The following is a 27,909-nucleotide window of genomic DNA, read 5'->3' as shown; positions in this document are numbered from 1 at the left end:
GTAGTGCTATAGGCATCGAGCGGTGTCTGTCCGTTCGTCCGTCTGTCTGTTTGTCTGTCTGTCTGTGTGGACGACTTAAACTCAAATGAAAATGATCGCATTACAGGTGTGTGATTTGGGTAAAAAAATATGATTTTTGGTAAAAAAAAACTTAAACTCAGAAACTACTGGGCAGATTGGTGCAAAATTTAGTGGGACATTCTTAAGGGGGGTGTAAAGTAAGATTTGTTCATGACATGATGTTCCATCAGTAATATGCAAATTAGGACTAAAAAATCTGTCTTTGTTAAAAGATCTTTAATGTCAAAACTACTCAACAGATTGGGATGAAATTTAACTGGTGCATCTTGGGGTGTATAGATAAAGAAATATTAAGAATATAATGATGATATGAGTAATATGCAAATTGGGTGGAAGATGTGAATTTTGGTCAGAAATGTATATCTCAAAAAGTTCTTGGTCTTATGTTTCTAGATATTTTATTCTGCAGATTTTGTTCAAAGCATTTTGACCCAATTGGCCCTAGCAACCATGACCATGCCCTTAGCAACAGCCAGATGGGAGTACATCTTGGTCAAATAACATTATCTGGTAGGCAAATGAGTAAACATTGTAAACATTCAAAATATATATGCAAATATCCTTAGCAACCATGACCACACCTATAGCCACAGCCAAACGGTGATGTATTCCATGAAAATTACATCAGGGATTCTTAGACAAACGAACAAACATTAAAGAAATATATGTGAATGTGCCTAGCAACAAGACCACACCCATAGCAACAGCCAAACGGTGATGTATTCCATGAAAATTACATCAGGGATTCTTAGACAAACGAACAAACATTAAAGAAATATATGTGAATGTGCCTAGCAACAAGACCACACCCATAGCAACAGCCAAACGGTGATGTATTCCATGAAAATTACATCAGGGATTCTTAGACAAACGAACAAACATTAAAGAAATATATGTGAATGTGCCTAGCAACAAGACCACACCCATAGCAACAGCCAAACGGTGATGTATTCCATGAAAATTACATCAGGGATTCTTAGACAAACGAACAAACATTAAAGAAATATATGTGAATGTGCCTAGCAACAAGACCACACCCATAGCAACAGCCAAACGGTGATGTATTCCATGAAAATTACATCAGGGATTCTTAGACAAACGAACAAACATTAAATAAATATATGTGAATGTGCCTAGCAACAAGACCACGCCCATAGCAACAGCCATATGATCACTTATATCACAAAGATAGCAACAGGGAGAAATAGACAAATGAACAAACATTCAAGAAATATATGTAAATGTGCATAGCAACAAGAACACACCCATAGCAGTGTTTTTGCTAAGGTTTGGGAACCCCGGTAACAGAAAGGGGGAAAGAGGTAAAACTGGTAGTACTTCCCATGCAATTTATCATAGTTTAGGTGGGGAACCCCGGTAAAATGATGTGGGAACCCCGGTAGATTTTACCTACTTACCGCCCTTAAATAAAACACTGCATAGCAACAGGCAAATAATCACATATATTGCAAAGATAACAAGACTTTATATACAAGTGAACGAACATTCACAAAATGTATGCAAATATGTCTAGCAACATGACCACACCCATACCAACTGCCAAATGATCATGTATATTGCAAAAGATAACAGCATGGTTGGATCGGCAACTGGATAGTCATTCAGCAAATGAACACCTATACCTAGTATGGATCAACATGTGGATAAACATTTTTAAAACTGCACAGTTGTGCTGCAATGCTATTAGCACTATTTTAGAAATGTTCTCTGAAATCAGTGTATAGATAACCTTACAATTTGGCGTGTAGAAGGAAGACTATTCCAACCTCCATGCAGCACAATATTGTCTCCTGGGCAAACCGCTTCGACCTACAAATGTTGCTTGCAGCTTTAATTTGATTTGTTTTACACTTTCAGGAGGCAGAAACATTGGTGTCATCTAAGTTACATCCACAGACAATCATTGCAGGCTGGAGAAAATCTGTAGATGAAGCAAGGAAAGTTCTTGAAGCGAATGCCCTGGACCATGGGTAAGTTTAGTGTTTTATTAAGTTAACTCTTTCACCACCATTGGCGTCATGGGATTGTTTGTTCTCCACCAGCCCCCTCAATAACATAAGGTGAGAGTGAGTGTGGTGTAATCAAATTGATGTAAAAATACTGAGAATTGCTCAATCTTTGAAAATTAGGTATCATTTTACTGGAAAATAAATTGCCTATATCAATTTCAGTCGAAATATCCAAAGACAGCGACATAATTTATATCGTAGCCCATGTTATGAGAGCTGTTAATTATATCCGCCATGTTTAAATTCGATCTTGTGGGCGAAAAATGCATGTAATCTAAATGCTCGTCATTTAGATTGTAACTCCTGATACCATTCACTATCATGCATTCAAAATGGCAGGTTAGATAAACAAGGCTAACATTCATGTGTGGAACTAGTTATGGCAGCAAATTTTGCAGCAATAGCTGCTGTTGAACGGTTTTACGGCAAGATAGGTGAATGAACTTTGGCATTTCGGTATACCGGGTTCTGGTGGGCGCCCTAGCGTGTCCCGGTATATCGGGTACTGGTGGTGAAAGGGTTAAAGCTAATGTCCTGGACCATGGGTAAAGTAATTTTTGTAACAATTTCAAAATCATTCCGTGGATCACTATTGAACCATGTTGTTTCAGACTTAGCCATTGTGATCCTTGCTTTTCATTGTTTAGGTAAGCCTGAAATCATGGGGAGACAAACTAATTTCTTCATTTCAGACATTTTTCTCAGTGTCTGCTTACAACATTCTAGGTAACACTTTGTGTTAATAAAGTATTCTGGCTAGAGTGCCTTCAAAGCTAATTTGACACGCCACTGACACACACAGTTTCTAGTAATTAACAAAATTTGGTGGTGCCTACAGTTCTGTAAAACATCCTAGTTTTTCTCATTTTGACTCACAACAACAAAATGTGGCTATCCTTGGAGGGTACACTGATTCCAGCTAACACTTTGTGTTGTGTGTCAGTCAAGTGTTCAAGCCAGCACTGTGTTGTGTGTCAATCAAGTGTTCAAGCTAACTCTATGTTGTCAGTCAAATGTCATAGCTAAAACTGTGTTGTGTCAGTCAAGTGTCCTAGCCAACACTGAGTTGTGTCAGTCAAGTGTTCTAGCTAAAACTGTGTTGTGTCAGTCAAGTGTTCTAGCTAACTGTGTTGTGTCAGTCAAGTGTTCTAGCTAACGCTTTGTTATGTGTCAGTCAAGTGTTCTAGCTAACACTTTGTGTATTATGTCAAGTCAAGTGTTCTAGTCAACACTGTGTTGTCAGTCAAGTGTTCTAGCTAATGCTTTGTGTTGTCAGTCAAATGTTTTAGCTAATTCTTTGTTTTGTCTGTTTATAGCAATGATCCAGTAAAGTTCCGTGAAGACTTGATGAATATTGCCAGGACCACACTAAGTTCTAAGTTGTTAACTCAACACAAGGACCATTTTGCTAACCTAGCAGTTGAAGCTGTTCTCAGGTTGAAGGTAAAATATTGACTTGATACTAGTTAATTACTTAAATCCAACTTTCTTATTTACATTGTACATCAGATTGGAGGCAAACAAAACCAACAACAGGTATATGTTTATATAATTATAATATTTAAAGTTACTGCACCTTCAAGTCTCCAAGACCTTCTTGATTTGGTTGCAACAAAGACAACCAAGTCAGAGGGTGAGGTGCTGTCATCCTCACTAGTGTGGTTTAACCATGTGAATGGACGTCTTGGGGGTCAGTGCACTTTGCCATGTGCTCTGATTTATACTTTGTGAAGTGTGCAACACCTGATGCCAAGTCATAAGGAAACAGCTTTGAATTTTCCAGTTATTAATAGGCCTAGTCAATTAATATCGTCAGTGGAAATTTTGCCAGCATCCCAAAATTATAAAAAACGGTTGTAACTGACTTGAAATCGCAAACTAAATCGGTAACTGTTCGCCCACACAAAGGTATACAAAGCAAGTCGTTGGTAATCGTTCGTCCATACAAAGGTATACAAAGCAAGTCATTGGTAAGTGTTCGCCCACACAAAGGTATACAAAGCAAGTCATTGGTAAGTGTTTGCCCACACAAAGGTATATAAAGCAAGTCGTTGGTAAGTGTTGGTCCATACAAAGGTATACAAAGCAAGTCATTTGTAAGCGTTCGTCCACACAAAGGTATACAAAGCAAGTCATTTGTAAGCGTTCGTCCACACAAAGGTATACAAAGCAAGTCATTTGTAAGCGTTCGTCCACACAAAGGTATACAAAGCAAGTCATTGGTAAGTGTTTGCCCACACAAAGGTATATAAAGCAAGTCGTTGGTAAGTGTTGGTCCATACAAAGGTATACAAAGCAAGTCGTTGGTAAGTGTTCGCACACACAAAGCCTAGGTATGGAGGGGACATGTCAGTCAGTACCTTTGGCAGTGACCACCATTGCTATAAATGGTCGAGTTGGGGAAAATTGTTGGTACACGAAAGTGCTTCCCATCGTCGGGGAATTTTTCCCCACAAGTGACTATTTTTCCTGAGTTGTGGAGAGAGTGGCAAATACTGCCAGAGTGAAATTAACCTGGGGGAAGGAAAAGGGTTTAACTTTGATAGGAAGTGATTTCCTGAACGACTACCCCTTGAAAAATGACACTTATGCAAATGCCTGATATGCTAATGCAGACCTCAAGATATGAAAAAGGCCAAGATGTGTTGACTGGCTTTGTAATCAACATGAAACCAAAGAAGGATGAAAAAAGTGATTTTTAGCACAACTGAACTGAGGTTCAGTAGTGCTATAGGGATTGTTTGTCTGTATGAGTGTGTGTGTATGTGTGTGTCTGTGTGTCTGTGTGTGTGCGTGCGTGCGTGTGTCTGTGTGTGTGTGTGTGTGTGTGTGTGTGTGTGTGTGTGTGTGTGTAAACAACTTAAAGTCAAAACCGCTGAACCAACTGCCATGATATTTGATGGGTCCATTACCTTTGGTGTCTAATTGGGAAATTGTTCAAATCAAAATGATCCTAGCATCGGTTTGTGATTTGGGTAAAAAAAATGTGATTTTTGGTCAAAAAACTTAAACTGAAACACTACTGGGTTGGGCAGATTGGGCTGAAATTTGGGTGAAACATTATTCAGGGTGTTTTTACTATGAATTGTTCATGATATGATGGTCCCATCAGTGATATGAATTAGGGCTAAAAATGTGTCTTTTGGTCAAAAATCTATAATTCCAAAACCACTGAGCAGATTGGGCTGAAATTTTATGGGAATGCATCTAGGGATGTATGGACGAATAATTCCATAAGTGATATGCAAATTAGGTGTAAACATGTTCATTTTTTTGGTCAAAAAATCTCTGAAAGTAATTGGTCAATGAGTCTGAAACTTGGTGAGATGTTTCTAGAAGTGTTATTCTGCAGATTTTTTTTCAAAACATTTTGACAAAATTGGCCCTAGCAACCATAACCATGCCCTTAGCAACAACCAAATGGCAGTATATTTTGGTAATTAAAAATAACATCATCTGGTAGGCAAGTGAGTAAACATTCAAAAAATGTATGTAAATGTACCTTTGATCACTAATTCTTTCAACAGGACCACTGGATTATTTAAGGCACTGGTCCAGGGACCAATGGTTCACAAAATGATTTGTTCACCCCTGGATCACTAATTCTTTTAACAGGACCACTGGATTATTTAAGGCACTGGTCTGGGGACCAGTGGTTCACAAATGATTTGTTCACCCCTGGATCACTAATTCTTTCAACAGGACCACTGGATTATTTAAGGCACTGGTCTGGGGACCAGTGGTTCACAAAATGATTTGTTCACCCCTGGATCACTAATTCTTTTAACAGGACCACTGGATTATTTAAGGCACTGGTCTGGGGACCAGTGCCTCACAAATGATTTGTTCACCCCTGGAGTATATTTCAAAGATAACGACAGCATTGGATAGGCTACTAGATATTTATTCAGCAAATGAACACCTATTGTTAGCATGACCTAGCATATAAACATTTTTATAAACTGTACAGTTGTGCTACAACGCCATTGGCGCTATTTTTATATTATTACAGGGTAGTGGTAATTTAAATGCTATTCAAATTATGAAGAAATCTGGTGGCAGTATGTTAGATTCTCATTTAGATGAAGGATTTTTATTGGATAAGAAAATTGGTGTCAATCAACCTAAACGAATTGAAAATGCTAAAATAATGGTTGCAAATACAGCTATGGATGCTGATAAAATTAAGGTAAGGTTCAGTGCTTGTTTGTGTGTAGGTATCCTAAATTCTTGATTACCCCCCTCCCCCCTCCCATAAGGGGAGGTTATATTATACTTGCTTCTGTCTGTGTCTGTCTCTCAAAATTTACAACATATACATTGTATTGTAATGAAACAAGCTGCACATCTGGTAATGACAGGAACTGATTAGATTTTGGTAAACATCCAATGAACATTAATTAGTCATTTGCATCATTAATGGTTTTTAGTAATTAGGCTATACCTTGGGAACGCAATGTCATATGCAATATAATTTTGTACATAAGTTAATTATAACAAAGCACATATGTTCTATAAAGTATGTTGATTTCGCTAAAAGCTGTAATGAATGATTTGCATAATTAATAATGTCAGGTAAGTTGATTCTATCTAACAAATGCATACTTCAATTTCAATATGATGTTGTACATGTGTTAACCATGACAAAGCACATATGTCCTATAAAATTTGTTGATAAAACTTACATTTTTAGTGAATAATTTGCATAATTAACGATTTTCGGTAATTAGTATGAATGTATGCATCAGTTACAATATAATTTAGTACATACATGTTAGCCATAAGAAATTGTATATGTCCTATAAAGTTGTTGATGTACCTTACAGTTTTAATGAGTAATTTATGTAATTAATGACTTTCCATAAGTTATTATCTTAAGAATGCACACTTCAATTCCATGTCATCTGAGACTGTTGGCATAGTTTTTTTAGTTTCAAAAGTTAATTTGCAAAATCTAGGTACCTGCAGTCACGTACTTCATACCTAAAACAAGTTTTCTAACAGACATTGCATGTTTTCATTTTGGTAGATATTTGGTTCACGGGTCCGTGTTGATTCAACAGCAAAGATAGCAGAGTTGGAGCTAGCTGAAAAAGAGAAAATGAAAGACAAAGTGGAGAAGATTCTCAAACATGGAATTAATGTATTTATCAACAGGTAAATTAGACAAAGTGATAGACAACACATTGTTATATTGACATCAAGTGTTTATTTCTGAGACATTTTTAGCTCCACTGTCAGTACCAGCTGAGTGGAGCTTAGCCCTTTCACCAATAGAATGCGTAAGCGCTAACCCTTTCACCACTGATTCAAATTCAAATTTCAACATGGCTGAAGCAAAAATTGTCTCCATAACATGGTTTATGATGTAAATAAAGGCTGTGTTTGGAAAAAATTCTATTCAATTTTGACTATGATTACCATGTTTAACACATCAAGTAGATGGCTGAATGAACTCTATGTAATTTATGTATGGGTCATTTAAATGCTACATAAATTCAAAGTTCTGACTCCAGTTTACTTCGATTGCAATGTTAACGGCAAATTTAGTGCCACCTTGCTGACCCAATTCGGACTCCACATTACTGACTTCAGTGCATTTTTTAGCACAACTGAACTGATAAGTAGTGCTGTAGGCATGGGAAAGTGTGTGTGTGTGTGTGTGTGTGTGAGAAAAACCCAAGTCTGAAACTGCTTGACCGATTGCCATGGTATTTGGTAGGTATATTACCTTGGGTGTCTAGTTGGGAAATTGTTCAAATCATCATGATTTAATCAGTGATATGCAAATTAGGGATACAAATATGTTGTTTTGGTAAAAAAATATGCAAGTCCAATAGTTCTTGTGTCTGATTTGGCTGAAATTTCACAGGAATGTTTCTGGGGATGTACAGATCAAATGATGTTAATGGTATGATGATCCCATTAGTGATATGCAAAATAGATCTAAAAAACATGTGAAATGTCTGTCAGGAATATTTAAACAGATAGGAGTGTACAGAAATGATTGTTTTAGTGATCTCATTAACCCTTTAGAGACTTCCCGGGAGGCTATGCATTTTGTGTATGACTATGCACTTTGGTCATCATTCCATCATTTTTCGAAAATTTGGTCATATATCTCTCTATATATTTGGAAAGGATGTTAAATAAGGAATATAAAACAAGTACAACATTGTTTATAAATTGTTGCAATTTTATACATTACCTAATTATATATTCAAAATGGCTGTCAGTGTGTGAATGACTTCAAGTTAAAAACCGCCACACGGATTGCCTTGGTATTTGGTGGGGACATTACTTTTGGTGTCTAGTTGGAAAAAGTAAAATGATGGGGATGTTATTCTTCAGTTATTATTGAAAACTGGGAAGGGTAGCCAAATGAATAAAGGTTCCAAAAATGTATGCAAATATGCCCAGGAACAAGACCATACCCATAGCAACAGCAAAATACAGTTGTGTTACAATGCCGTTGGCAATATTGTTATGTGTGTGTATATATATATATATATATATATATATATATATATATATATATATATATATATATATATAAAAGCTGCTTCTCACATGCCCCTCTCAAAGCATCTTTCCTCTCTGTGTCTGAGATCTTTACTCCCTTTTCAGTAGACACTATTATTTGTATGATATATTTAACTTTTCTGATCAGTATGATTTATATGTAAGAATGAAGTAGTTTAGTACAAATTATCAGTGGACACTATGATTTATATGTAAGAATGAAGTAGTTTAGTACAAATTATCAGTGGACACTATGATTTATATGTAAGAATGAAGTAGTTTAGTACAAATTATCAGTGGACACTATGATTTATATGTAAGAATGAAGTAGTTTAGTACAAATTATCAGTGGACACTATGATTTATATGTAAGAATGAAGTAGTTTAGTACAAATTATCAGTGGACACTATGATTTATATGTAAGAATGAAGTAGTTTAGTACAAATTATCAGTGGACACTGATTTATATGTAAGAATGAAGTAGTTCAGTACAAATTATCAGTGGACACTGATTTATATGTAAGAATAAAGTAGTTTAGTACAAATTATCAGTGGACACTATGATTTATATCTAAGAATAAAGTAGTTCAGTACAAATTATCAGTGGACACTATGATTTATATGTAAGAATGAAGTAGTTCAGTACAAATTATCAGTGGACAGTAAGAATGAAGTAGTTTAGTACAAATTATCAGTGGACACTATGATTTATATGTAAGAATGAAGTAGTTCAGTACAAATTATCAGTGGACACTGATGTATATGTAAGAATGAAGTAGTTTAGTACAAATTATCAGTGGACAGTAAGAATGAAGTAGTTCAGTACAAATTATCAGTGGACACTATGATTTATATGTAAGAATGAAGTAGTTTAGTACAAATTATCAGTGGACACTATGATTTATATGTAAGAATGAAGTAGTTCAGTACAAATTATCAGTGGACACTATGATTTATATGTAAGAATGAAGTAGTTCAGTACAAATTATCAGTGGACACTATGATTTATATGTAAGAATAAAGTAGTTTAGTACAAATTATCAGTGGACACTATGATTTATATGTAAGAATGAAGTAGTTTAGTACAAATTATCAGTGGACACTATGATTTATATGTAAGAATGAAGTAGTTCAGTACAAATTATCAGTGGACACTATGATTTATATGTAAGAATGAAGTAGTTCAGTACAAATTATCAGTGGACACTATGATTTATATGTAAGAATGAAGTAGTTTAGTACAAATTATCAGTGGACACTGATTTATATGTAAGAATGAAGTAGTTCAGTACAAATTATCAGTGGACACTATGATTTATATGTAAGAATGAAGTAGTTTAGTACAAATTATCAGTGGACAGTAAGAATGAAGTAGTTTAGTACAAATTATCAGTGGACACTATGATTTATATGTAAGAATGAAGTAGTTCAGAACAAATTATCAGTGGACACTATGATTTATATGTAAGAATGAAGTAGTTTAGTACAAATTATCAGTGGACACTATGATTTATATGTAAGATTGAAGTAGTTTAGTACAAATTATCAGTGGACACTATGATTTATATGTAAGAATGAAGTAGTTTAGTACAAATTATCAGTGGACACTATGATTTATATGTAAGAATGAAGTAGTTTAGTACAAATTATCAGTGGACACTATGATTTATATGTAAGAATGAAGTAGTTTAGTACAAATTATCAATGGACACTATGATTTATATATAAGAATGAAGTAGTTTAGTACAAATTATCAGTGGACACTATGATTTATATGTAAGAATGAAGTAGTTCACTACAAATTATCAGTGGACACTGATTTATATGTAAGAATGAAGTAGTTCAGTACAAATTATCAGTGGACACTATGATTTATATGTAAGAATGAAGTAGTTCAGTACAAATTATCAGTGGACACTATGATTTATATGTAAGAATGAAGTAGTTCAGTACAAATTATCAGTGGACACTATGATTTATATGTAAGAATGAAGTAGTTCAGTACAAATTATCAGTGGACACTATGATTTATATGTAAGAATGAAGTAGTTCAGTACAAATTATCAGTGGACACTATGATTTATATGTAAGAATGAAGTAGTTTAGTACAAATTATCAGTGGACACTGATTTATATGTAAGAATGAAGTAGTTCAGTACAAATTATCAGTGGACAGTAAGAATGAAGTAGTTTAGTACAAATTATCAGTGGACACTATGATTTATATGTAAGAATGAAGTAGTTCAGAACAAATTATCAGTGGACACTATGATTTATATGTAAGAATGAAGTAGTTTAGTACAAATTATCAGTGGACACTGATTTATATGTAAGATTGAAGTAGTTTAGTACAAATTATCAGTGGACACTATGATTTATATGTAAGAATGAAGTAGTTTAGTACAAATTATCAGTGGACACTATGATTTATATGTAAGAATGAAGTAGTTCAGTACAAATTATCAGTGGACAGTAAGAATGAAGTAGTTTAGTACAAATTATCAGTGGACACTATGATTTATATGTAAGAATGAAGTAGTTAGTACAAATTATCAGTGGACACTATGATTTATATGTAAGAATGAAGTAGTTCAGTACAAATTATCAGTGGACACTGATGTATATGTAAGAATGAAGTAGTTTAGTACAAATTATCAGTGGACAGTAAGAATGAAGTAGTTCAGTACAAATTATCAGTGGACACTATGATTTATATGTAAGAATGAAGTAGTTTAGTACAAATTATCAGTGGACACTATGATTTATATGTAAGAATGAAGTAGTTCAGTACAAATTATCAGTGGACAGTAAGAATGAAGTAGTTTAGTACAAATTATCAGTGGACACTGATTTATATGTAAGAATGAAGTAGTTTAGTACAAATTATCAGTGGACACTATGATTTATATGTAAGAATGAAGTAGTTTAGTACAAATTATCAGTGGACACTATGATTTATATGTAAGAATGAAGTAGTTTAGTACAAATTATCAGTGGACACTGATTTATATGTAAGAATGAAGTAGTTTAGTACAAATTATCAGTGGACACTATGATTTATATGTAAGAATAAAGTAGTTTAGTACAAATTATCAGTGGACACTATGATTTATATCTAAGAATAAAGTAGTTCAGTACAAATTATCAGTGGACACTATGATTTATATCTAAGAATGAAGTAGTTTAGTACAAATTATCAGTGGACACTATGATTTATATGTAAGAATGAAGTAGTTCAGTACAAATTATCAGTGGACAGTAAGAATGAAGTAGTTTAGTACAAATTATCAGTGGACACTATGATTTATATGTAAGAATGAAGTAGTTAGTACAAATTATCAGTGGACACTATGATTTATATGTAAGAATGAAGTAGTTCAGTACAAATTATCAGTGGACACTGATGTATATGTAAGAATGAAGTAGTTTAGTACAAATTATCAGTGGACACTGATTTATATGTAAGAATGAAGTAGTTTAGTACAAATTATCAGTGGACACTATGATTTATATGTAAGAATGAAGTAGTTTAGTACAAATTATCAGTGGACACTATGATTTATATGTAAGAATGAAGTAGTTTAGTACAAATTATCAGTGGACACTATGATTTATATGTAAGAATGAAGTAGTTTAGTACAAATTATCAGTGGACACTATGATTTATATGTAAGAATGAAGTAGTTTAGTACAAATTATCAGTGGACACTATGATTTATATGTAAGAATGAAGTAGTTTAGTACAAATTATCAGTGGACAGTAAGAATGAAGTAGTTCAGTACAAATTATCAGTGGACACTATGATTTATATGTAAGAATGAAGTAGTTTAGTACAAATTATCAGTGGACACTATGATTTATATGTAAGAATGAAGTAGTTTAGTACAAATTATCAGTGGACAGTAAGAATGAAGTAGTTTAGTACAAATTATCAGTGGACACTATGATTTATATATAAGAATGAAGTAGTTTAGTACAAATTATCAGTGGACACTGATTTATATGTAAGAATGAAGTAGTTTAGTACAAATTATCAGTGGACACTATGATTTATATGTAAGAATAAAGTAGTTTAGTACAAATTATCAGTGGACACTATGATTTATATCAAAGAATAAAGTAGTTCAGTACAAATTATCAGTGGACACTATGATTTATATGTAAGAATGAAGTAGTTCAGTACAAATTATCAGTGGACACTATGATTTATATGTAAGAATGAAGTAGTTCTGTACTTATTTTTTACTTATTTTTCCTTAAATGTTAGAAGAATGATGTTCATTTCCTTGTTCTTTTTCTTCTCTACTGTAATGTAAAATGTTAGTGTGATGGGCTGAGGCCTTAGCATTTGAAATAATATACATATCATCTATTTCACTTTTCTTCAAAACAGACAACTAATCTATAACTATCCAGAGCAGTTGTTTGCTGATGCTGGTGTCATGGCGATAGAACATGCAGACTTTGAAGGTGTAGAACGTTTATCACTAGTTACAGGAGCAGAAATTGTATCAACATTTGATCATCCTGACCTTGTACAACTTGGACAATGTGATTTAATACAAGAGGTCATGATAGGTAGGTGTAGCCATACCAGAACCCTGTCACCTTTATATATGTATGAACAGAACCCTGTCATCTGTATATATATATTAACAGAACCCTGTCATCTGTATATATATATTAACAGAACCCCGTCATCTGTATATATATATTAACAGAACCCCGTCATCTGTATATATATATTAACAGAACCCCCTCACCTGTATATATATATTAACAGAACCCCGTCATCTGTATATATATATTAACAGAACCCTGTCATCTGTATATATATATTAACAGAACCCTGTCATCTGTATATATATATTAACAGAACCCTGTCACCTTTATATATATATTAACAGAACCCCGTCATCTGTATATATATATTAACAGAACCCTGTCATCTGTATATATATATTAACAGAACCCTGTCATCTGTATATATATATTAACAGAACCCTGTCACCTTTATATATATATTAACAGAACCCCCTCACCTGTATATATATATTAACAGAACCCCGTCATCTGTATATATATATTAACAGAACCCCGTCATCTGTATATATATATTAACAGAACCCCGTCATCTGTATATATATATTAACAGAACCCCCTCACCTGTATATATATATTAACAGAACCCCGTCATCTGTATATATATATTAACAGAACCCCGTCATCTGTATATATATATTAACAGAACCCTGTCATCTGTATATATATATTAACAGAACCCCGTCATCTGTATATATATATTAACAGAACCCCGTCATCTGTATATATATATTAACAGAACCCCCTCACCTGTATATATATATTAACAGAACCCCCTCACCTGTATATATATATTAACAGAACCCCCTCACCTGTATATATATATTAACAGAACCCCGTCATCTGTATATATATATTAACAGAACCCTGTCATCTGTATATATATATTAACAGAACCCTGTCATCTGTATATATATATTAACAGAACCCTGTCATCTGTATATATATATTAACATAACCCCCTCACCTGTATATTTATATTAACCGAACCACGTCATCTGTTAATATTGAAAATTTATTTAATTTTAGTTTATACATAATATTTTCCAAAGCCTGAACATTTCACTCCTCCATGCATCCAGCTTACAAACTCTCATGTGCACATACATATCAGAGATGTTTCAAATATGCTAACAGGAAATGCCAGGGGATGTATGTCATCACCACATCATTACGTAAGGGGAGCACAGGAAATTGTCAGAATGTTTGCAAATACTTAGTCAAATAGAACGGTCACCTTGCCATCCAATGATATTAAGACTGACTAATTAGTCCCCGCCAGACGAAGTCCGGGACGGGTACTTATTGATTGGGTTCCGTGCGTCCATGTGTCCGTCCGTCCGTCCATCCGTCCGCAGCCGTTTCTTGGAGATGCCTGGACCAATTTTTTTCAAACTTGGTACAGGGGCAACATACAATGGCATACATATGCACGTCAATTTGTTTCATGATACGATCCAATATGGCCGCCTAGCAGCCATTTTGTTTGCAAATATTCCATGTCTAAAGCCATAACTCAGACATGCTTGAACAGATCTCATTCAAAGTTGGTATTAGGACAGTGTTCTATGGCATACATGTGCATATTCATTGTTATTGTGATACGATCCAATATGGCCGCCTGGCAGCCATTTTGTTTGCGAATTTTCTATGTCCAAAGCCATAACTCAGACATGCTTGAAAAGATCTCATTCAAAGTTGGTATTAACCTTTTCACCACCAATTGCCCCCTGGGAATGTTTGTTCTCCACCACCCCCCTCACTGACCACCAGGTGAAAGTGAGTGTTATGTAATCAAATTGATATAAAAATACTTAGAGTTGCTCATTTTTTAAAAATGAGGTATCATTTCATTGGAAAATAAATTCTCTACATCACACTTGCAAATACATGCATTCAAATTCCACAAACACAACCGAAATATGAATTAAAGTAATAAAATATGAATAAAACTAACACAAGTCGTTTATTTATTGACATATCCCAAATAAACAAAATATTTATATTACAAATAAAATTCAAAATACCAACATTTATGTTCCTACAAAACTTCTCTTTACTGGCTAAATTGTCAAAATTGGCGAAAATTTGGCAGAAAATGACATTTTGAGTCGTAAAAATTTGAACGAAATTAATTAACGGCTCACTAATCCGATTATGACGCAACAGACGGTGCTGCACCGGCAATGAAAGTGTCTTGAAATATCTAAAGTTGTCACCTTGATACCTTTTGAAAAGTTGGTTTTTGTAAATATAATTCATTATTTAGCAGAACAACAAAAAATTGTTACTCAATTTATGCCAGAAATCGGCAAAAATGACCGTAAGTCAGTAGCATCGGCGCCAAAATCGGATGGGCAAAATGGCTTTATTTGCCGACGCACATACCGACCAACGGAAATATGCAGCCTGTAATTTGAACCCACGCCGCGGTAATGTTTTCGTCACATTGAGTACATTGAGTTCACACAGCCATCTCCTTTCATTCATAAATGCCATCAAAGTCAAAATTAAACAGAATTTTTCATGAACAGAGCCGTTATTTACATCGCAAACGATGTTAGGGGAGACAATTTTCGGTGTGGCCATGTTGAAATTTGAATTTTACCGTTAAAAAACGCATTCAAAAATGTGATCGGAAAATCTTCAGATTGTGTGTAATCTACCGCCCACATTGTACCACTGACCACTATAAATTGAACTTGTATGAGTATTATTCATTATTGAACATTACCACAAAGAAATATGACCAAAATAATTACTTTTGGAGCTAAATACTGGCCCCAAGGCCATAGTATGAGCGAATGCTACGGGTCAACAAGTTACGCAATTTGCCAACTTTCACTACGGCAACGGTGAATTCCCCGCCGGTAGATCACTCGGCCCTCGTGGTAGTTCTGAAGCCTATACCGTTCCCACAACTGACCTGATGTATTCAACAATGTTTTTGAGTAAAAATTCAGTGGAAATTTCTCAGGACAGTTGTCAAAATGACATCGTAGGAGATGCTACGTGAGCCGTTAATTACTTCCGCGTTGTTGAAATTCGATCTTTCTGGCGAAAAACGCACACAAAAATTACGATTGCTCGTCTTTCCAATCGTGCTAGAAAACCATCCACTAACATGTGTTCAAAATGGCAGACTATATAAACAAGGCTAATACGCATGTGTGGAACTAGTTATGGCAGCAAGTTTTGCAGCAATAGCTGCCGTTAAACGGTTTGAACGTCGTAGTAGTTGAATGACCTTTGGCGTTCCCGCTGTAGAGGGAATCGGTGGGCGCCCTAGAGCGTTCCCGCTGTAGCGGGAATCGGTGGTGAAAGGGTTAAGACAGTGTTCTATGAGATACATGTCCATATTCATTGTTGTTGTGATACAATCCAATATGGCTGCCTGGTAGCCATTTTGTTTGTGAATTTTCCATGTCCAAAGCCATAACTCAGACATGCTTGAACAGATCTCATTCAAAGTTGATATTAGGACAGTGTTCTATGACATACATGTGCATATTAATTTTCATCGTGATATGATCCCCCATACCCGACCAATCCTTTATTGTTGTAGGCATGTTCCATGTCCAACAAGTAGACACAACATATCTAAGTCTGTTTGATTTAGGTTCACAAGTGTTGTTGCGTGATCAGAGTAGTGATAATTCCTTAAAACCCAATCATGGCGGGGAGTATGTCATTCTCAATGACTTGTTGCAATACATAATATGCCCATTTAGGCTCCTTTATTGACATTATCTAACAGATGTTTCAAGCCTAAGTCTAGTTCAAGCAGAGTTTGGAGAACATTGCTAATATTGTCTCTGCCTACCGAGTCAATCCATTCCATTTGGCAAACTCCGTACGACACTCTTAACCCTACTATACACTTTACTGTGTATGTTACATGTAACCTTCAGACGATTAGCTTCATCGGCTCCCAGCGGATAACGAGCTCACTTTCAACTTTAACTCCGGCATTCTCAACAGAGTCGCAGAAATCTCAATGCCACCAGTGAGAAGATCTACGAATCGATCACAGTCACATAACAACACGGAAGTTTACAATCTCATGCTACCGGAAATTTGGACGAATGTGAGACTCCGTTCAGAACTATCCAAATTACAAGTGCATACCCTTGGAGCCCTAAAAAGAACCACCTTATCACCTTGTACAAACAAAGGGTCAACGACCGAGTGCCTCATGGCAGGACAGGAAGACACGATCTGACGTCACCCATGCAGCCACCGGAACATGACACTGGGTCACAACTTTTCAACCATCATGCAACGGGTGTAAACAACAATGGCGGCCTCCTGTCAGCAATCCAAGGTCTGACCGCTACAGTTACGGAAATGCAGGCAAACCTAACGGTCCTGACAAATAAATTAGGAAGGATGGAACAAGCACCTGTGCCAAATAACAACGAAGGTGTCGCAGATACGCTTTATTCCGTTATGCGCTCGCCACAGCAAACTCCGGCGACGACAGGGGGTACAAGGACGCAGTTTGTGGCAGCCGAATCACTACCGTTCGTCAAAACCATCACACCCCACCCGCAGCCGTTTCTGGGAGATGCCTGGACCGATTTTTTTCAAACTTGGTACAGGAGCAACGTACTAGAGCATACATATGCACGTCAATTTGTTTTATGATATGATCCAATATGGCCGCCTAGTAGCCATTTTGTTTGCGAATTTTTCCTGTCCAAAGCCATAACTCAGACATGCGTGAACAGATCTCATTCAAAGTTGCTATTAGGTCAGTGCTATATGACATACATGTGCATATTCATTGTTGTCGTAATACGATCCAATATGGCAGCCTGGCAGCCATTTTGTTTGCGAATTTTCCATGTCCAAAGCCATAACTTAGACATGCTTGAACAGATCTCGTTCAAAGTTGGTATTAGGACAGTGTTCTATGACATACATGTGCATATTCATTGTTGTTGTGATACAATCCGATATGGCTGCCTGGCAGCCATGCATACAGAGTAGTTATATCAAAAACAACCATATGAGTCCAAACAACATTAAACAGGTTTGAAAATGACAACATAAACTGTCAGTTCCTTAAAACCCAATCATAGCGGGGACTATGTAATTTTCAATGACTTGTTTGTAGAAAAAACATCTTCCCAGCCAACTTCAGTTCATTCATCAATAATACAATAGAAGCGATAAACATCGTATTTTAAGTAACCCCAAAATGCACCTTTCTCAGTCACATTAGTGGCTTTGTGAGCACACCCTATAAGCTTTATAAGCACACTTTTGCAATATAAGTGACAAAAACCAAATCATGCCCTATTTTAGTTGAATTCAACATTTTTTGAACATCTTCTATTCATCTTTTATACAATAAAAGTGATAAAACCATATTTTAAGTGTACTCCCCAAAATCTGGAATTTTTGGATCTCTTCGTAGGCAATGACAGTCCTACCGGAGGCATTTGTTCTATGGCCCGTATGGGGGTCTTTGTCAGGGTAATTTGTCCTAGAACCTGTGATCTCATGTATCCATGGTGTAATGTTATGAGGTGTCACAAGTTTTTCAGCCCATGCAAGTAACATATTGACTGTCACCCCATGTCAGTTTAACTATATGATCCCACTCCCAGAACAACTAATTATATAGACATGAAAACAATTATAATTATTAGTAGGCCACAAATTGTAGATAAAAACATCTCAAATGTTAACTTTAGTATGTAAGGCCACAAATTGTCGATAAAAGCATCTCATGTTAACTTTAGTATGTATGGCCACAAATTGTAGATAAAAACATCTCAAATGTTAACTTTAGTATGTAAGGCCACAAATTGTCGATAAAAGCATCTCATGTTAACTTTAGTATGTAAGGCCACAAATTGTCGATAAAAGCATCTCATGTTAACTTTAGTATGTATTGATTGCAGGTGAAGATAAACTGATCAAATTCTCAGGTGTGAAGCTAGGAGAGGCCTGTACTATTATACTTAGAGGTGCTACACAGCAAATATTAGATGAAGCTGACAGGTCACTTCATGATGCATTGTGTGTACTTACACAGACTGTAAAGGAAACTAGAACTGTATTTGGTGGTGGTAAGTACATTACATATCTGACATATACAAACAAAATTTTATTGCCTAGTATGTTAAAAGGTATACAGTAAACTCTGATTATCCGAAGCTTCCCAGAGGTATGGATTCTGTTAGAATGTGCACAGTTCAGCTAATAAATCAAGTTTGTGGGTGGTGTATATAATTTTCCCATATGTGAAACATCATGAACTAAAAGATTACTTGAACCCGTCTTTGTGTCAAATATGAGTTATTGGATAGGCTTCTGTCAAGTACAAGATCAAAACACTAAACAAGAATGTTATGTGTAATGTTTAATATATTATCTGTGTTTCACTAACCACTGGATCTCAGAGGCTGGCTCATTGAACTACGAGTCTAGTGATACACGACAAATGAGTTTTTTGTCAGGGATAAGGGAATTGTTTGTCAGGGACAAGGGAATTGTTTGTCAGGGACAAGTTAGTTGTTTGTCAGGGATAAGGGAATTGTTTGTCAGAGACAAGTTAGTTGTGAGGGTGTCTATCGTTATATCATCTCTCTTCTATGTGTTTTATTTGAATACAGGTTGTAGTGAAATGTTAATGGCCAATGCTGTATCAGAATTAGCTGCCAGAACACCGGGTAAAGAAGCTGTTGCTATAGAATCATTTGCAAGGGCTCTCCGACAGGTAAGGGCAATAACAGATAAGGGGCTGACTAGATTTAAGACTCAGTGACATAGCTCCTAGTTTGGTAGCCTCCAATAGGACAGAACCTAAAAGGTCATACCAATATTTGGTACAATCAATGACAAGCAAGTATTGACAAGGAAAACTAACAGGGAAAGTAAACAAATGAATTGGATTAATAACACTTGGCACACAGCATGTTGGAACAGCAGAGACTTGTATTAAACCATGGTTTGAGGAGAACCATTTTATGGCCTATTTACATGTACATGGAATACCAGGGAACTGGAAATTTGTTTTGTGAATGTTAACTATTATGTAAAGATAAAACTGTTTTTATCAAATGATGAAATGTAATACTTATCTCTACTGCCAACATGTGGTGCTAAGTGTTATTAAAATCCAGTTCAGTTGTTTACTTTCCCATGCAGTTTGTGTTTGTAAATGCTTGCCAGTCACTGGTTGGAAGTTTTTTGTTTACAAGATAATCTCACAGTAAGCCATCTTCAGCCTTGAGGCACCACATTGGGTGAGACCCCATTGAGTGCATAGCCACCACATTGGGTGAGACCCCATTGAGTGCATAGCCACCACATTGGGTGAGACCCCATTGAGTGCATAGCCACCACATTGGGTGAGACCCCATTGAGTGCATAGCCACCACATTGGGTGGGACCCCATTGAGTGCATAGCCACCACATTGGGTGAGACCCATTGAGTGCATAGCAACCACATTGGGTGGGGACCCCATTGAGTGCATAGCCACCACATTGGGTGAGACCCCATTGAGTGCATAGCCACCACATTGGGTGAGACCCCATTGAGTGCATAGCCACCACATTGGGTGAGACCCCATTGAGTGCATAGCCACCACATTGGGTGGGACCCCATTGAGTGCATAGCCACCACATTGGGTGAGACCCATTGAGTGCATAGCAACCACATTGGGTGGGGACCCCATTGAGTGCATAGCCACCACATTGGGTGAGACCCCATTGAGTGCATAGCCACCACATTGGGTGAGACCCCATTGAGTGCATAGCCACCACATTGGGATGGGTCAAGCCGATGTGTCAAAAGCTAAGCAACACCATTGTTCTCAACGTCATCATATGCACAGTATATGATTGATAAAAAAGAGGTCATTAAAAGTTTGGTTGTAAAAATGATGTGTGTATTTGGAATGCAAGTGCCAAGTTGCTGGCAAGTGTGTCATAACTAGTCGTCAACCGACAATTTATTGCCATCTGGCTGAGATGGCGAGCCGTTTGAAATTTGAGTGTTACCTTTGAAATCTGTTTCAAAACAAATTTGGAAATATTACTTTTTGAATTACAGTTGGATCCACTTGTGGGATCATAGGCCCTATGGTTAAAGGATGTCTTGCATGCCAGACTGTGAAATTGCTGTATTGTTGCCTATTTTTAAACAAACATCTAAAATTTGATACAATGTCATAACTTTTCACCCGACTTACATACCAACATACAAGTGGACACGATCACTTATATGTTAATAGTTAACAATGGTGTAATTTTTAGTCTACAATTCATCAGCTAAATTTGTCTAAAAATGGCTAAAAACATTGAAAACGATGAGAGTTATTTTTCATTGTCTTTGATTTTATCATATAAATGTATAAATTAGTTATCTATATGTATTTACAAATTAAAATTTGGAGATACTATGTCGTTTTAATTTATGAATTTGGACTAAGATCTACAACACACGTTCATTGTTAAGAACTCAAGTATAAATATGGCTGACAATTGTTTCGCATGTCGTGATTTCCTAGTCTAGTTCCTGACAACCATATTCCGATTTTACTTTGTGTTATCTTCATACATTACTAGTTCCTGACTGTATTCTGATTTTACCATATTTTCCATATGATAAAAATGAACACTGTATTTATCAATGATTATTATGAAGATAATGTAGGGTAAAATCATATGCACTTCAACTATGATATTACTGATTCATTTCAGATTCCAACTGTTATTGCTGACAATGCAGGTTATGATAGTGCTGAGTTAGTCTCTAAACTTAGGGCAGAACACACGGCTGGCCATCATACCATGGGACTTAGTAAGTACTATTTACTCAAGGGTTCAATGCTGGGCTGTACTTGCGTCAAGTCAGGTATATTATACAGTGTCTTGGTTTAGGAAGGTTAGTTATTATTATGTTTACATGGTTTACAATGATAGAAAGGTTAGTTATTATCATGTTTACATGGTTACAATGATAGAAAGGTTAGTTATTATCATGTTTACATGGTTACAATGATAGGAAGGTTAGTTATCATGTTTACATGGTTTACAATGATAGGAAGGTTAGTTATCATGTTTACATGGTTTACAATGATAGAAAGGTTAGTTACTACCATGTTTACATGGTTTACAATGATAGGGAGGTTGGTTATCATGTTTACATGGTTTACAATGATAGGAAGGTTAGTTATCATGTTTACATGGTTTACAATGATAGGAAGGTTAGTTATCATGTTTACATGGTTTACAATGATAGGAAGGTTAGTTATCATGTTTACATGGTTTACAATGATAGGAAGGTTAGTTACTACCATGTTTACATGGTTTACAATGATAGGGAGGTTGGTTATCATGTTTACATGGTTTACAATGATAGGGAGGTTGGTTATCATGTTTACATGGTTTACAATGATAGGAAGGTTAGTTATCATGTTTACATGGTTTACAATGATAGGAAGGTTGGTTATCATGTTTACATGGTTTACAATGATAGGAAAGTTAGTTATCATGTTTACATGGTTTACAATGATAGGAAGGTTGGTTATCATGTTTACATGGTTTACAATGATAGAAAGGTTAGTTACTACCATGTTTACATGGTTTACAATGATAGAAAGGTTAGTTATCATGTTTACATGGTTTACAATGATAGAAAGGTTAGTTATCATGTTTACATGGTTTACAATGATAGGAAGGTTAGTTATCATGTTTACATGGTTTACAATGATAGGAAGGTTAGTTATCATGTTTACATGGTTTACAATGATAGAAAGGTTAGTTATCATGTTTACATGGTTTACAATGATAGGAAGGTTAGTTATCATGTTTACATGGTTTACAATGATAGGAAGGTTAGTTATCATGTTTACATGGTTTACAATGATAGAAAGGTTAGTTACTACCATGTTTACATGGTTTACAATGATAGAAAGGTTAGTTATCATGTTTACATGGTTTACAATGATAGGAAAGTTAGTTATCATGTTTACATGGTTTACAATGATAGGAAGGTTAGTTACTACCATGTTTACATGGTTTACAATGATAGGAAGGTTAGTTATCATGTTTACATGGTTTACAATGATAGAAAGGTTAGTTATTATGTTTACATGGTTTACAATGATAGAAAGGTTAGTTACTACCATGTTTACATGGTTTACAATGATAGGAAAGTTAGTTATCATGTTTACATGGTTTACAATGATAGGAAGGTTAGTTACTACCATGTTTACATGGTTTACAATGATAGGAAGGTTAGTTACCATGTTTACATGGTTTACAATGATAGAAAGGTTAGTTATCATGTTTACATGGTTTACAATGATAGAAAGGTTAGTTATTATCATGTTTACATGGTTTACAATGATAGGAAAGTTAGTTATCATGTTTACATGGTTTACAATGATAGGGAGGTTGGTTATCATGTTTACATGGTTTACAATGATAGAAAGGTTAGTTATTATCATGTTTACATGGTTTACAATGATAGGAAAGTTAGTTATCATGTTTACATGGTTTACAATGATAGGAAGGTTAGTTACTACCATGTTTACATGGTTTACAATGATAGAAAGGTTAGTTATCATGTTTACATGGTTTACAATGATAGGAAGGTTAGTTACTACCATGTTTACATGGTTTACAATGATAGAAAGGTTAGTTATCATGTTTACATGGTTTACAATGATAGGAAGGTTAGTTACTACCATGTTTACATGGTTTACAATGATAGAAAGGTTAGTTATCATGTTTACATGGTTTACAATGATAGGAAAGTTAGTTATCATGTTTACATGGTTTACAATGATAGGAAGGTTAGTTATCATGTTTACATGGTTTACAATGATAGAAAGGTTAGTTATCATGTTTACATGGTTTACAATGATAGGAAGGTTAGTTATCATGTTTACATGGTTTACAATGATAGGAAGGTTAGTTATCATGTTTACATGGTTTACAATGATAGGGAGGTTGGTTATCATGTTTACATGGTTTACAATGATAGGAAGGTTAGTTATCATGTTTACATGGTTTACAATGATAGGAAGGTTAGTTATCATGTTTACATGGTTTACAATGATAGGAAGGTTGGTTATCATGTTTACATGGTTTACAATGATAGGAAAGTTAGTTATCATGTTTACATGGTTTACAATGATAGGAAGGTTGGTTATCATGTTTACATGGTTTACAATGATAGAAAGGTTAGTTACTACCATGTTTACATGGTTTACAATGATAGAAAGGTTAGTTATCATGTTTACATGGTTTACAATGATAGAAAGGTTAGTTATCATGTTTACATGGTTTACAATGATAGGAAGGTTAGTTATCATGTTTACATGGTTTACAATGATAGGAAGGTTAGTTATCATGTTTACATGGTTTACAATGATAGAAAGGTTAGTTATCATGTTTACATGGTTTACAATGATAGGAAGGTTAGTTATCATGTTTACATGGTTTACAATGATAGGAAGGTTAGTTATCATGTTTACATGGTTTACAATGATAGAAAGGTTAGTTATCATGTTTACATGGTTTACAATGATAGGAAGGTTAGTTACTACCATGTTTACATGGTTTACAATGATAGAAAGGTTAGTTATCATGTTTACATGGTTTACAATGATAGGAAAGTTAGTTATCATGTTTACATGGTTTACAATGATAGGAAGGTTAGTTACTACCATGTTTACATGGTTTACAATGATAGGAAGGTTAGTTATCATGTTTACATGGTTTACAATGATAGAAAGGTTAGTTATTATGTTTACATGGTTTACAATGATAGAAAGGTTAGTTACTACCATGTTTACATGGTTTACAATGATAGGAAAGTTAGTTATCATGTTTACATGGTTTACAATGATAGGAAGGTTAGTTACTACCATGTTTACATGGTTTACAATGATAGGAAGGTTAGTTACCATGTTTACATGGTTTACAATGATAGAAAGGTTAGTTATCATGTTTACATGGTTTACAATGATAGAAAGGTTAGTTATCATGTTTACATGGTTTACAATGATAGGAAAGTTAGTTATCATGTTTACATGGTTTACAATGATAGGAAGGTTAGTTACTACCATGTTTACATGGTTTACAATGATAGAAAGGTTAGTTATCATGTTTACATGGTTTACAATGATAGGAAGGTTAGTTACTACCATGTTTACATGGTTTACAATGATAGAAAGGTTAGTTATCATGTTTACATGGTTTACAATGATAGGAAGGTTAGTTACTACCATGTTTACATGGTTTACAATGATAGAAAGGTTAGTTATTATGTTTACATGGTTTACAATGATAGGAAGGTTGGTTATCATGTTTACATGGTTTACAATGATAGAAAGGTTGGTTATTATGTTTACATGGTTTACAATGATAGGAAGGTTGGTTATCATGTTTACATGGTTTACAATGATAGGAAAGTTAGTTATCATGTTTACATGGTTTACAATGATAGGAAGGTTGGTTATCATGTTTACATGGTTTACAATGATAGGAAAGTTAGTTATCATGTTTACATGGTTTACAATGATAGGAAGGTTAGTTATTATGTTTACATGGTTTACAATGATAGGAAGGTTAGTTATCATGTTTACATGGTTTACAATGATAGAAAGGTTAGTTATCATGTTTACATGGTTTACAATGATAGGAAGGTTAGTTATCATGTTTACATGGTTTACAATGATAGAAAGGTTAGTTATCATGTTTACATGGTTTACAATGATAGGAAGGTTAGTTATCATGTTTACATGGTTTACAATGATAGAAAGGTTAGTTATCATGTTTACATGGTTTACAATGATAGGAAGGTTAGTTATCATGTTTACATGGTTTACAATGATAGGAAGGTTAGTTATCATGTTTACATGGTTTACAATGATAGGGAGGTTGGTTATCATGTTTACATGGTTTACAATGATAGGAAGGTTAGTTATCATGTTTACATGGTTTACAATGATAGGAAGGTTAGTTATTATGTTTACATGGTTTACAATGATAGAAAGGTTAGTTATCATGTTTACATGGTTTACAATGATAGGAAGGTTAGTTATCATGTTTACATGGTTTACAATGATAGAAAGGTTAGTTATCATGTTTACATGGTTTACAATGATAGGAAGGTTAGTTATCATGTTTACATGGTTTACAATGATAGGAAGGTTAGTTATCATGTTTACATGGTTTACAATGATAGAAAGGTTAGTTATCATGTTTACATGGTTTACAATGATAGGAAGGTTAGTTATCATGTTTACATGGTTTACAATGATAGAAAGGTTAGTTATTATGTTTACATGGTTTACAATGATAGGAAGGTTAGTTATTATGTTTACATGGTTTACAATGATAGGAAGGTTAGTTATTATGTTTACATGGTTTACAATGATAGGAAGGTTAGTTATCATGTTTACATGGTTTACAATGATAGGAAGGTTAGTTATCATGTTTACATGCATTCACATAAGTGATTTGGTGAAATGTTAGCATGTCTGATCTATGATATAATTTTTCTTCTTCTAGTATTTGTGTTTGGATTAAAATGTTGTATGATAGATGAAATGAACACTTTATTTATCAACTTTTATCATATACTGCAACAGTTTATAGCAACTATTTAAAAAAAAGCATGATGAAAGCTCAGTTATGCAAACATTGTCAAAGTTTGTGAATTTAACTTGTATTGCACTGAAATCAGCTCACTAAAGCCTTCGCCAGTGTTTTCGGAAGTCATGATGCATGCTACTATTACAACTGCCAAAACAATTATTTCAATATAGCCGTAGCAACTGTTACAACAGCCATAGCAACTGTTTCAGTGGCCGTAGCAACTATTACAACAGCCATAGCAACTGTTTCAGTGGCCGTAGCAACTATTACAACAGCCATAGCAACTGTTTCAGTGGCCGTAGCAACTATTACAACAGCCATAGCAACTGTTTCAGTGGCCGTAGCAACTATTACAACAGCCATAGCAACTGTTTCAGTGGTCGTAGCAACTATTACAACAGCCATAGCAACTGTTTCAGTGGCCATAGTAACTATTACAACAGCCATAGCAACTATTTCAGTGGCCATAGTAACTATTACAACAGCCATAGCAACTATTTCAGTGGCCATCAAAACTGTCCATATCATCACTTCTTTCATAATAGCAACATGAAAGTAGATAATTTCAGTACAAGATGATGGTAATGTTATGCTGGTATTGTAATATGAATTTCAGATATGATTGATGGAACTGTGGGTAATGTACAACAGTTAGGAATCACCGAGTCTTTCCAAGTCAAAAGACAAGTGCTTATGAGTGCAGCAGAAGCAGCAGAAATGATTCTTCGTGTTGATGACATCATCAAATCTGCTCCAAGGTGAGTTATGTTTACCAATTTGCCATGGTAACCATGTTTTTGCTAATCAAATATAGCTGAATGGCAGCCATATTTGTTGTTAAATTTTACAATGTCCATTGTAACTTTTGAGGTATAATACATAGTGACTCCATTCAAGTGCCTACACCCAATATTATCAAATATGAGCTTTCTTGACCTTGAAAGTCTTCTTCAATGTCGTATACATGTAGTCAAATTCAAGGTCGTATACATGTAGCTAAATTTAAGGTCATATACATGTACATGTAGCCAAATTTAAGGTCG

General features: G+C 34.9%; 1 protein-coding gene across 2 annotated transcripts in view; it reads left to right on the top strand.

The window, feature by feature from the left end:
- Positions 1-27,909, top strand: part of LOC144452589 (T-complex protein 1 subunit beta-like) — a 41,637-nt gene that overhangs the window by 12,162 nt on the left and 1,566 nt on the right. For both annotated transcript variants that reach the window (XM_078143710.1, XM_078143709.1), the window contains 9 exons: positions 1,960-2,072; positions 3,428-3,554; positions 6,124-6,300; positions 7,141-7,268; positions 13,029-13,213; positions 19,150-19,317; positions 19,864-19,967; positions 21,956-22,055; positions 27,483-27,624. In XM_078143710.1, coding sequence (XP_077999836.1) covers positions 1,960-2,072; positions 3,428-3,554; positions 6,124-6,300; positions 7,141-7,268; positions 13,029-13,213; positions 19,150-19,317; positions 19,864-19,967; positions 21,956-22,055; positions 27,483-27,624 — 1,244 coding nt within the window. The remainder of the gene's footprint in view (positions 1-1,959; positions 2,073-3,427; positions 3,555-6,123; positions 6,301-7,140; positions 7,269-13,028; positions 13,214-19,149; positions 19,318-19,863; positions 19,968-21,955; positions 22,056-27,482; positions 27,625-27,909) is intronic.

The sequence above is a fragment of the Glandiceps talaboti genome, chromosome 23 (genome assembly GCF_964340395.1).
Source record: "Glandiceps talaboti chromosome 23, keGlaTala1.1, whole genome shotgun sequence".
NCBI classification, from domain to species: Eukaryota; Metazoa; Hemichordata; class Enteropneusta; family Spengelidae; genus Glandiceps; species Glandiceps talaboti.
The sequence above is the reverse complement of the archived record's forward strand: the minus strand, read 5'-3'. Positions and strand labels throughout refer to the sequence as shown.